At 43.6% G+C, this 12,915-nt stretch overlaps 1 protein-coding gene across 1 annotated transcript in view; it reads left to right on the top strand.

Moving 5' to 3' along the window:
• Positions 1-12,915, top strand: part of PIF1 (PIF1 5'-to-3' DNA helicase) — a 179,096-nt gene that overhangs the window by 151,387 nt on the left and 14,794 nt on the right. The window contains 1 exon segment of the mRNA XM_033916027.1: positions 3,516-3,707. Within this exon segment, the coding sequence (XP_033771918.1) occupies positions 3,516-3,707 (192 nt within the window).

Below are 12,915 nucleotides of genomic sequence, written 5' to 3'. Positions count from 1 at the left end.
TGTTAAGACTTACTCCAGCCTATCTACACCCTCCCAGCCATTGTAGCCCTCCCCAGCCCATCCTCCACCAAACGGCCATACACAGACACAGACCATGCAAGTCTGCCCAGTACTGGCCTAGTTCAATATTTAATATTATTTTCTGATTCTAAATCTTCTGTGTTCATCCCACGCTCCTTTGAACTCAGTCACAGTTTTACTCTCCACCACCTCTCTCGGGAGCGCATTCCAGGCATCCACTACCCTCTCCGTAAAGTAGAATTTCCTAACATTGCCTCTGAATCTACCACCCCTCAACCTCAAATTATGTCCTCTGGTTTTACTATTTTTCTTTCTCTGGAAAAGATTTTGTTCTACGTTAATACCTTTCAAGTATTTGAACGTCTGAATCATATCTTTCCTGTCTCTCCTTTCCTCTAGAGTATACATATTCAGGGCTTCCAGTCTCTCCTCATACGTCTTCTGGCGCAAGCCTCCTATCACTTTCGTTGCCCTCCTCTGGACTGCCTCAAGTCTTCTTATGTCTTTCGCCAGATACGGTTTCCAAAACTGAACATAATACTCCAAGTGGGGCCTTACCAATGACCTGTACAGGGGCATCAACACCTTCTTCCTTCTACTGACTACGCCTCTCTTTATACAGCCCAGCATCCTTCTGGCAGCTGCCACTGCCTTGTCACACTGTTTTTTCGTCTTTAGATCTTCAGACATTATAACCCCAAGGTCCCTCTCCCCGTCCGTGCATATCAGCTTCTCTCCTCCCAGCAAATACGGTTCCTTCCTATTATTAATCCCCAAATGCATTACTCTGCATTTCTTTGCATTGAATTTTAGTTGCCAGACATTAGACCATTCCTCTAACTTTTGCAGATCCTTTTTCATATTTTCCACTCCCTCTTCGGTGTCTACTCTGTTACAAATCTTGGTATCATCTGCAAAAAGGCACACTTTTCCTTCTAAGCCTTCAGCAATATCACTCACAAACATATTGAACAGGATTGGCCCCAGCACCGAACCCTGAGGGACTCCACTAGTCACCTTTCCTTCCTTCGAGCGACTTCCATTAACCACCACCCTCTGGCGTCTGTCCGACAGCCAGTTTCTGACCCAGTTCACCACTTTGGGTCCTAACTTCAGCCCTTCAAGTTTGTTCAACAGCCTCCTATGAGTAACTGTATCAAAGGCTTTGCTGAAATCCAAGTAAATTACATCTAGCATATGTCCTCGATCCAGCTCTCTGGTCACCCAATCAAAAAATTAAATCAGGTTCGTTTGGCACGATTTACCTTTTGTAAAGCCATGTTGTCTTGAATCCTGTAACCCATTAGATTCAAGGAAGTACACTATCCTTTCTTTCAGCAACACTTCCATTATTTTTCCAACAACTGAAGTGAGGCTCTCCGGCCTGTAGTTTCCTGCTTCATCCCTGTGATCACTTTTATGAATAAGGACCACATCCGCTCTCCTCCAATCCCAAGGAATCACTCCCGTCTCTAGAGATTTGTTGAACCAGTCTTTAATAGGACTCACCAGAACCTCTCTGAGCTCCCTTAGTATCCTGGGATGGATCCCGTCTGGTCCCATCGCTTTGTCCACCTTCAGTTTTTCAAGTTGCTCATCAAACGGTTTGGTTTGATATAACGGCTAAAGTGGAGAGCGGCTGCACGATACTTAAAGTCCTAGATTTCAAACGTACGGACTTTATTGCAATGGGAAAGTACCTGAAGAAAGAGCTGTTAGGATGGGAGGACATAAGAGAAGTGGAAAGACAGTGGTCTAAGCTGAAAGGAGCGATAAAAATGGCTACGGACCTTTATGTGAAGAAAATCAATAAAAACAAGAGAAAAAGGAAGTCAATATGGTTCTCTAACCTAGTGGCTGAGAAAATAAAGGCGAAAGAGTTGGCGTTCATGAAATATAAAAAAACCCAAGAAGAGGAGAGCAGAAAGGACTACAGGGTGAAACTGAAAGAAGCCAAGAGAGAGATAAGTTTGGCGAAGGCACAGGTGGAAGAACAAATGGCTAAAAACGTAAAAAAGGGAGATAAAATTTTTTTCAGATATATTAGTGAAAGGAGGAAGATAAAAAATGGAATTGCTAGGCTAAAAGATGCTGGGAACCAATATGTGGAGAGTGATGAGGAGAAAGCAAATGTGCTAAACAAATACTTCTGTTCTGTGTTCACAGAAGAAAATCCTGGAGAAGGACCGAGATTGTCTGGCAAAGTTACACGAGAAAATGGAGTAGATTCTGCGCCGTTCACGGAGGAAGGTGTTTATGAGCAACTTGAAAAACTGAAGGTGGATAAAGTGATGGGACCAGACGGGATCCATCCCAGGATACTAAGGGAGCTCAGAGAGGTTCTGGCGAGTCCTATTAAAGTTTGCCCTTTTTGCCGCCGCAGCACATTGCGCAGTCGGCTTCATCGACTTATCGATCAGAACTCCCAAGTCTCTTTCCTGGGAGGTCTCTCCAAGTAGTGCCCTGGACATCCTGTATTCATGCATGAGATTTTTGTTACCAACATGCATCACTTTACACTTATCCACGTTGAACCTCATTTGCCAAGTCGATGCCCATTTCTCAAGCTTGATTATGTCACGTTGCAGATCTTCACAATCCCCCTGTGTCTTCACTACTATGAATAACTTCATATCGTCCGCAAATTTAATCACCTCACTCGTTGTTCCAATGTCCAGATCGTTTATAAAGATGTTGAAGAGCACGGGTCCAAGCACCAAGCCCTGCGGCACCCCACCGGTGACGCTCTTCCAGTCCGAGTATTGTCCACTTACTCCCACTCTCTGTTTCTTATGCTGCAGCCAGGTTTTAATCCACATGAGTATTTCACCATGGTTCGCAATTTTCCAAAGTAGTCCGTTCATGTGGAATCTTGTTGAACGCCTTCTGAAAATCCAGATATTCAATGTCGACCGGGTTACCCTTGTCTCTCCGCCTATTTACTCCCTCGAAGAAGTGCAGGAAGTTCGTCAGACAAGATCTGCCTTTGCTGAAACCATGCTGGCTGGTCCTCATCAGACCGTGTCCGTCAAGGCTTCTACGATCTTTCCTAGTACCGAGGTCAGACTCACTGGTCTGTAGTTTCCCGGATCTCCCCTCGAACCCTTTTTGAAGATCGGCATAACATTCGCCACCTTCCAGTCTTCTGGAATCTTTTCCGATTTGATCACAGGTTGGCTATTAGTTGAAGCAGTTCAATTAAAGTTCCTTTCAGTTCCTTGATGACCCTCGGATGGATGCCATCTGGACCTGGGTATTTATTGCTCTTTAGCCTATCAATCTGCCTGCATACCTCTTCTAGACTGACCGTCAACCCTGTCAGTTTCCCGTCTTTGTTTCTAGCATATAGCCTGATGGGTTCCAGTATGCTGTTTATATAGTAGTATATAATATAGAGTACCAAGTCTGTGGTCCCCCTTTATTTATTTATATAGTAATATAAGCATGGATCTTTAAAATAATTTAATCTAATCTTTTTTTATTATCTCTCTTAGGGAATGTCATTGGACTGTGTGGAAATATCTTTGGCTCGTGTTTTTGAGTGTGGTCAGGCTTATGTAGCCCTGTCTCGGGCCCAGAGCCTTCAGGGCTTGAGGGTAATGGATTTTGATCCTAAGGTTGTACGAGCAAATCTGGATGTTCTACAGTTCTACAGCAGACTGAGGAAGGAATATATTCTGGTTCAGGTAATGCCAATTATTTGTTACCTATTTCCAGCAATTTTTCTTGAGTTTTTTTCCTTGTATATTTCTATTCTTTTTCCTTTCTCTATTCCTCTCCTTATGGCTCCAATTCACATTCTGCTTCTCGTACTCACTCTTCCCAATCTTACTCCCTTTTCCTCTCCTCACCACACCACAAGTCCTTACTATCCTTCACCTTTTCCTATCCCCTCACCAGCCATCTTGTAACATATACAGTAACATAGTAGATGACGGCAGATAAAGACCCAAATGGTCCATCCAGTCTGCCCAACCTGATTCAATTTAAATTTTTTCTTCTTATTTATATCTGGGCAAGAATCCAAAGCTCTGTCCTGCACTGTGCTTGGGTTCCAACTGCCAAAATCTCCGTCAAAACAGACTCCAGCCCATCTACACCTTCCCCACCATTGAAGCCCTCTCTAGCCCATCCTCCCCCCAAACAGCCATATACAGACATCTACCTCAAACATGGAATTTCCTCGCTATTTACTTAAGGGAAGAAAAAAATTTTGATAAATTTAAGATCAAACTAAAAAGCTTTCTTTTTAAAGATGCATTTAATAATTAGAAAGCCTGACTAGGAGTTTCATTCAATCCCATAACTTCTCTGAGATTTATTGTTCTTTCCCTTCCTATTGTTTTTTACCATAATTGTCGTCTTTTTTTATCCATTAATTTGTATTTCTTTTCCCATCCTTTCCTCGTGTTTTATTATGTTTAAAGTTAGTTTTCAATATGTTTTGTAAGGTTTAGTTCTGTGTTTGTTTTGTTGCCCTCTTAATTTTGTAATTTTATTAAGATGTTCATCACTTAGAATTTTGAATAAGCGATCAATCAAATTTATAATAAACTTGAACTTGAAACTTGTATTCACTGCACTCAAGCTCAAGAATTCTGTCTCGCCCATTTTTCCACCTCCTTTCTCTTTGAGTCATTCCCCTTTGCTTCAGCACACTCTTACTCCTTCTTCTACTCACTACTGGGGATGTCAACCCCAACCCTGGCCCTCCATGCCATCTACTTCCCCACATGTGTAACCACTCTAACCTTATAATCATTCCTCTCCTGCCTCCCTTTCTCATGTGCCCTGTGGAATGCTCATTCTGCCTCCAACAAACTGCTCTAAATTACATAAGAACATAAGAATAGCCTTACTGGGTCAGACCAATAGTACATCAAGCCCAGTAGCCCATTCTCACAGTGGCCAATCCAGGTCACTAGTACCTGGCCAAAACCCAAGGTGTAGCAATATTCCATGCTACCTATAATAGGGCAAGCAGTGGCTTCCCTCATGTCTTCCTCAATAACAGACTATGGACCTTTCCTCCAGGAACATGTCAAAACCTTTCTTAAAACCAGCTACACTATCCGCTCTTATCACATCCTCTGGCAACATGTTCCAGAGTTTAACTATTCTCTGAGTGAGAAAAAATTTCCTCCAATTGGTTTTTAAAGTATTTCCCTGTAATGTCATCGAATGTTCTCTAGTCTTTGTAATTTTTGATGGAGTGAAAAATCGATCCACTTGTACCTGTTCTACTCCACTCAGGATTTTGTAGACTTCAGCCGTCTCTTTTCCAAGCTGAAGAGCCCTAACCGTTTTAGTCTTTCCTCATACGAGAGGAGTTCCAGCACCTTTACCATCTTGGTCGCTCTTCTTTGAACCTTTTCTAGCGCCATTATATCTTTCTTGAGATAAGGAGACCAGAATTGAACACAATACTACAGATGAGGTAGCACCATGGTGCGATACAGGAGCATTATAACATTCTTCGTCTTGTTAACCATCCCTTTTTAAATTATTCCGAGCATCCTGTTTACTTTTTTGGCTGCTGCCACATATTGGGCGGAAGGTTTCATCGCATTGTCTACAATGATACCCAGATACTTTTCTTGGGCACTAACCTCCAAGGTGGACCCTATCATCCGATAACTGTGAGTCATGTTATTTTTCCCAATGTGCATCACTTTGCATTTGTCCACGTTAAATTTCATCTGCCATTTGGACACCCAGTCTTCCAATTTCCTAAGGGCTGCCTGCAATTTTTCACAATCCGCATGCGTTTTAACAACTTTGAACAGATCGAACACGCCAAACTAAGTAGATCTTGGGTGGGCGAGGTTTAAGCGGCCTCCTCTCCACAAAAAAGGGGGGAGTATCAGTCTTATTTAATAAATCCTTACCACATACTACAAGACTAGTGGAAAAGGATCCCCAAGGCCGAATTTTGTTACTACAGGTATTGGTGGAAACGTATTCATTCTATTTGTTGAATGTCTATGCACCCAACGTATACGACCATTCTTTTTTTGAACACCTTACTGCTCTGATGCTGGAAAGGATGGAGGGCCTTGTATTTTTAGCAGGTGATTATAATCAGGTCCTTGATCCCAGTCGTGATCGTTCTACTATAGGCATTATGTCGCCAGGGACGGGGACAAGTGGACTCCCTTATTTTTGTGCTGCCTTAGAGCTAGTTGATCCCTGGCGCTTGCTGCATGCCAATGAGAGAGATATCACGAGCTCATGGCACGCTTTCTAGAACTGATTATATTCTTACTACAAGACAAACTTTTCTCAACATTGACTCAGCGATTATTGGTCCCACGATCATATCGGATCATTCTTTGATTTGGGTAGATGTGAATATAGGATTTGGAGTAAGAGGTGTTTTCCTAGCTATTTGTTTAATGATGCACATTTTAGAGATTTTCTGCAACAGAAGTGGGACGATTTCTTAGAGTTTAATGGCCGACATATACGGGAATCTGAATTGTTTTGGAATACCGCTAAGGCGGTTCTCCGGGGGGACTGTATTGCTTATGTTATAGCTAGAAATAGATGCCTATCTAGGGGAATTCTTCGATTGGAGAGAGAATTGGCTATAGCCAAACGTAACTATGCTAGCCACCTATCACCTGCTCTGAAGGAATCCTTGATCTCTATAGAGACAGCTCTTGACTCCCACATACATAAACGTACGATGAAGATGCTGTTCTATCAGAAATTCAAATATCAGTATGGGAACCGGTCAGGAATACTGTTAGCGTACCTCACGAAAAAGGCAAAAGGACAGCGCTTTGTTTTGGGTCTCAAAGATGGTTCGGGAAGGCTTCAGCACAAAACGGAGCAGATAGTGGGCCTTTTTTGGATTACTTTACTGAGTTTTACGCGAAAGCAGACTTGGGTGCGGGTGCTCTTATGGGGGATTATTACATTACATTAGTGATTTCTATTCTGCTTGTGCCTTGCGGTTCTAAGCGGATTACAAATTAGAAGATATCTGGACATTACCGAGAGAATTATATAACAAAGATTCAAGTACATTACATGATACAGTTGAGAGTTACAAAATTAGAGGATATCTGAAGTTATCCGATGGAATTATATAACAAAGATTCAAGTACATTACAGGTACCGAGAGAATTATATAACAAAGATTCAAGTACATTACATGATACAGTTGAGAGTTACAAATTAGAGGATATCTGAAGTTATCCGATGGAATTACATAGTAAAGATTCAAGTACTTACAGGAAACAGTGGAGAATAACAATATATTCGGGTAACTCAAGAGGATTACCTAACATTGAAGGGATAAGTTTATTGGATACATGTGGTAGATGCTTGTTTAGCGGTCTGGATATTTTTTTGGTAGGTATGATTCGAGGAATTGACTAGTGTGTTATTCACGGGGGAAAAGCATGTACGAGTGGGAGGAGATTAGTGAGTAAGGACGTGATTTTTGAATAGAACTGTTTTGATTTCTTTTCGAAACACTTTGATGTCTGTTGTTTCGATCATTAGTTTGGTGATGGTGGGGTCAATTTTCGCTGCCTGTGTCGCCAGAAGGCTGTCGTAAAGTTTCTTGCGTCGGGTACCATTATGTGGGGGGAAGGTAAATAGGTTCCGAGTTCTCCTTGATCTGGGTGAGTGGTAGCGGTGTAGGCGGTTGTTTAGGTAGCTGGGGGCAGTGCCATGGGTTACTTTAAATAGTAGACAATAGAATTTGAATTGAGTTCTTGCTTTTATTGGAAGCCAGTGCGCGTCTACATAGGCGGGAGTGATGTGGTCAAATTTGCTAAGTGAGTAGATGAGTCTGATGGCTGTGTTTTGAACAGTCTGTAGTTGTTTTATCATGTTGTTTGGGCAAGGTAGATAGAGGCTGTTGCAGTAATCTAAGGTACTAAGTATGAGGGATTGAACAATGAGCTTGTAGTGTTCTTTGGTAAGGAATTTTCTTATTTTTCTTAGGTTTCGCATGGTGAAGAATGCTTTTTGTATGATTTTGTGGATTTGTGTCTGCATTGTGCAGCATCTGTCTAATTGTATTCCTAGAATTTTGAGAGTGCTCTGTATTGGATATTTGGTTGCATTTACTTCCAGTTCTGTTAGTGTTAGATTATCTGGAAGATTCAGGCATGCCCAAGTTCACAGACCTTGAACTTAATTATTTAATCACATCCATTACTATTAGAGAATTACAGAAAGTGATTCAACTTCAGTGAAACTATTCAGCCCCTGGACCGGATGGTTTTACAGCTGAGTTTTATAAGTTACTGTCCTCTCAGATTGGTACACCTTTGCGGGATTATTATACCCAAATTATTGATAGGGGAAGGTTTCTCCCGGGAGCCAACGAGGCCTTGATTACTCTGATTTTGAAATCGGGTAAGGAGTCGACTTCCCCAGAATCATATCGGCCTATTTCGCTCCTTAATATTGACATTAAGATTCTGGCCAAGATACTGACAGATTGTGTTTCTCACCTTCTTCCTAGATTAATAGGGTCAGAACAAGTGGGTTTTGTCCGTGGTAGGCAATCGGTCCAGAATGTACGAAAGGTGATATTGGCTATGGCCCAGGCACAATACCATAATATTCCCATGTTGTTAGTCAGCTTAGATGCGGCTTGAGTTTTTGACCAAGTAAATTGGACTTATATGCTTGGGGTGTTGGACTATTTGAGGGTGATGGGGTGGTATGCACAGGCATTGAAGACCTTGTATATGTGCCCGGTGGCGCATCTCTTAGTTAATGATACTATAACGTATTCCTTCCCGATAGAACGGGGAACTTGACAGGGTTGTCCATTGTCACAGCTCCTCTTTCTGTTATATTTAGAGCCTTTTCTGAGAATGATCACGAAGGATCCTGATGTAGTGGGGATGGTTTTTTCAGAACACACGGTAAAGGTGTTGGCTTTTGCCGACAATTTTTACATTAACGCAGCCCCATTCTTCCATCACGCATCTTATGCAATCCATGGAAGAATTTTGGTTCTATTCATGATTCTCGTTGAATTATAAATCTAAAGCTTTAGCTATTCCATCTACCTTGCAAGATACATGGGAGGGGGCATTTAGGTGTGTGGTTACCCCATGATGTTTCTACCCTGTATGCTTGCAATGCCCCTTCCCTCTTAGTAGAAACACTGCAGTTGCTTAAGCTTTGGGTAACTTTTCCCCTGTCAGTGGCGGGACGGGTGGCCCTGTATAACATGGTACTCCAAAATTGTTATACAGATTTCAGGTATTACTGTGTTTATTATCACACACTCACCAGATGCAACTCGCCAGAGTGTTACAACGCTATGTATGTATGTGTGTGTGTGGAGGGGGGGGCGCAAAAGACCATACATGACATACTCCAGGATGTTTCTTCCAAGGGAGTGGGGGGGGTTATGGGATGTTGAATATGTGCTGGAATGCCAGATGAGGCACATTAATGACTGCAGATTGACTGAACTGGAATGGAGACTACTCCAGCACAGGACTAGAAAGCAGCAAGCAGCTCCCTTACCTATGACTCTGAGTTGATGCCTGAGCAGCGGACAAGAATAAACTCCGCGAAATGCTGGCCGCGTCGGCATTTTTAGGAACAAGCATTGTTGAAGATAAGTAGTTTTTTGTCAATTTTTTTTCAACCAGCTGGATAAGTGCATGCTAGCAAATTGTTGAATTGTGGACACTGGTATAGAGATATGGTGAAGAAATATTGCTGAGAATAAGACTTTTAAATCGGTTGTTGGAATATTTATGAAGTTTGAAAATATGAAAAACTAAAAATACTAAAAAGTTATAAAAAAGTAATAACATCAGGTCCCCTGGCCAATGATTGGAGCAGGAGCAAGAACACCACGCTAATCGTTTCAGTTAGTGATATCACAACTGTGCGTAGGCTCCAACTCTGAGGCCTGTAACTAACATCTAAGAGTTAAGCTAAGAGTTGTTAGCTGTACTTTCTAAAATGAGTGGTAAGTAATAGTTTTTGCATTTTGGGTTAAATTTTAAACCACTTGGGTTAGTTTATTTTGGTTTAAGGGTACCTCATATTTTTCTGCTACTCAGTTGGAATTATCATTGCTGTCTCCTTATCATTTTAGTTATATGCTATATGTCTCCACCCGGCTCTTCGCTCCGTGGTGGCACAATATCCTATGTTTGCCCCTGCTAGGTGAACATCGCGATGGGTTTGTGGGTGTTTAAAATTGTCACCTGGGAAATCTCCATTTCTTCCGATTCAGGGAACTTGTGACTTTCTGCTGGGTTTACAGAGCATGCCTTTTAAGAGGTGGGCAACCCAGGGCCTACACTACATCTTCCAATTATATACAGAGAAAGGGACTTTAGCCTCCTTTGCGTCCTTAAAACGCACATTTGGATTGCCAGAGATGGATATGTTTGCATATTTTCAAATCTACCATTATGCACATTCCTTACCTGTTAGTCACTTAACGGAGGCTTGTCAGGAGGCTGTATCAGAAATGTTTAGTCTTTCTGCCCAGCAGCTGATCCCACTCAGATTTCACCACATAGGCATACGTGACTGTCAACCAGGCTCCAACCTTGAGATTTTGGCAGTCACCTGGGCGGAGGATCTTCAGTGTCACCTTTCTGCTTCACAAGTGCAGCAAGTTTTAAAAACTATGTGAAAGTTGTCCTCCAACATCCTACACTGGGAACTACAATTTAAGTTTATTCTCCGTCTCTATATTTCATAAGAACATAAGCAATGCCTCTGCTGGGTCAGACCTGAGGTCCATCATGCCCAGCAGTCCGCTCGCGCGGCAGCCCAACAGGTCCAGGACCTATGCAGTAATCCTCTATTTATACCCTTCTATCCCCTTTTCCAGCAGGAAATTGTCCAATCCTTTCTTAAACCCCAGTACTGTCCTCTGCCCTATTACGCCCTCTGGAAGCGCATTCCAGGTGTCCACCACTCGTTGGGTAAAGAAGAACTTCCTAGCATTCGTTTTGAATCTGTCCCCTTTCAAGTTTTCCGAGTGCCCTCTTGTTCTTTTATTTTTCGAAAGTTTGAAGAATCTATCTCTTTCCACTTTCTCTATGCCCTTCATGATCTTATAAGTCTCTATCATATCCCCTCTAAGTCTCCTCTTTTCCTGGGAAAAGAGACCCAGTTTCTCCAATCTCTCAGCGTATGAGAGATTTTCCATCCTTTTTATCAGACATGTCCCTCTCCTCTGAACCCTCTCGAGTAACGCCATATCCTTCTTAAGGTACGGCGACCAATATTGGACGCAGTATTCCAGATGCGAGCGCACCATCGCCCGATACAATGGCAGGATAACTTCTTTCATCCTGGTTGTAATATCCTTCTTGATTATACCTACCGTGTTTCCCCGATGGTAAGACACTGTCTTATTTTTTTTGGAAGGCTTATTTTTTTTGGAGGGCTTATTTTCGGGGGGATGCCTTATTTACCCTTTCAATGTCTTTCCACCCTCCCTCCACTCCGGCCCAGCCCAGTATGAAATATTTCCTTTTGTTTCCCTCCCCTCTCTCTTCTCCTCCCTCACCCACGAGTCCTGCATCTGGCCCTCTCCCTTCTACCTGCACCTGGCAACATCCCCCTGCTCTGCGGCTCTCTTCAGCAACTCGTCAGCAGCGGTGATCAAGACAAGCTGCCGACATCGAGGCCTTCCCTCTACGAGTCCCGCCTTTGTGGAAACAGGAAGTTGAAACAAGCGGGACTCGCAGAGGGTAGGCCCCGACGTCAGAAGCTTGTGTCGATCGCTGCTGCTGAGTTGCCGAAGAGAGCCGCGGAGCAGGGGATGTGGCCGGAAGCAGGTAGAAGGGAGAGGGAGATAGGAAAGCTGTAGATCTCCGGAGCATGACACCGACCCCGGCCAGGATGATTTCTTTTTCAGGCATGCAACTTACAAGTCCGGCGTCGCAGTGGGAAATAGCCATGCTGAGCAGTGAGCTCAGCACTACACAGATGAAAGCCTTGCTTGCTGATTGGTCCGGCGGCACGGCACGGCCGCCGGACCTATCAGCAAGCAAGGCTTTCATCTGTGTACGTGCTGAGCTCACTGCTCAGCATGGCTATTTCCCGCCGCGACACCGGACTTGTAAGTTGGATTCCTGCGTGACACACTACCGGAGCCACATGCGGCTCTGGAGCCGCGGGTTGCCGACCCCCGTGGTAGACGGAGGGACCACACGGAGTCACCCACCGTACCACCCGATTCGGGTAAGCGCAGGTATCGGTGGGTGGCTTATTTGCGGGGGGGGGGGGGGGTGGCTTATTTGCGGGGGGGTGCCTTATTTTACAATTTTTTCTAAAAAGGGGGGGCTGTCTTATGTGATGGCCCTGCCTTATCATCGGGGAAACACGGTAGCATTCTATTCGCTTTCTTAGCGGCCGCTGCGCACTGTGCCGTTGGCTTCATTGTCATGTCCACCATTACCCCCAAGTCCCTTTCTTGGGTACTCTCATTCAATAACATCCCTCCCATCGTATAGTTGTACCTCGAGTTTCTGCTTCCCACATGCAATACTTTACATTTCTCAACATTGAACTTCATCTGCCATCTCGCCGCCCATTCCCCTAGTTTGTTCAAGTCCCTTTGCAATTCTTTGCATTCTTCTTTAGTCCCAGCTCCACTAAATAGTTTTGTATCGTCCGCAAATTTTATTATCTCACACTTCGTCCCTGTTTCTAGATCATTTATGAATATATTAAATAGCAATGGCCCGAGCACCGAGCCCTGCGGAACACCATTCGTGACCCTCATCCAGTCCGAGTAGTGGCCCTTCACCCCTACCCTCAGTTTCCTACCCACCAACCAGTTTCTGATCATCTGTGTATGTCTCCGTCCATCCCATGGTTCTTCAGTTTGCGGAGTAGACGCTCGTGAGGCACCTTGTCAAAGGCTTTTTGGAA

This window comes from Geotrypetes seraphini, chromosome 12 (assembly GCF_902459505.1).
Source record: "Geotrypetes seraphini chromosome 12, aGeoSer1.1, whole genome shotgun sequence".
Taxonomy (NCBI): domain Eukaryota; kingdom Metazoa; phylum Chordata; class Amphibia; order Gymnophiona; family Dermophiidae; genus Geotrypetes; species Geotrypetes seraphini.
Note: the sequence above shows the minus strand (reverse complement) of the source record. Positions and strands in the feature narration are given on the sequence as shown.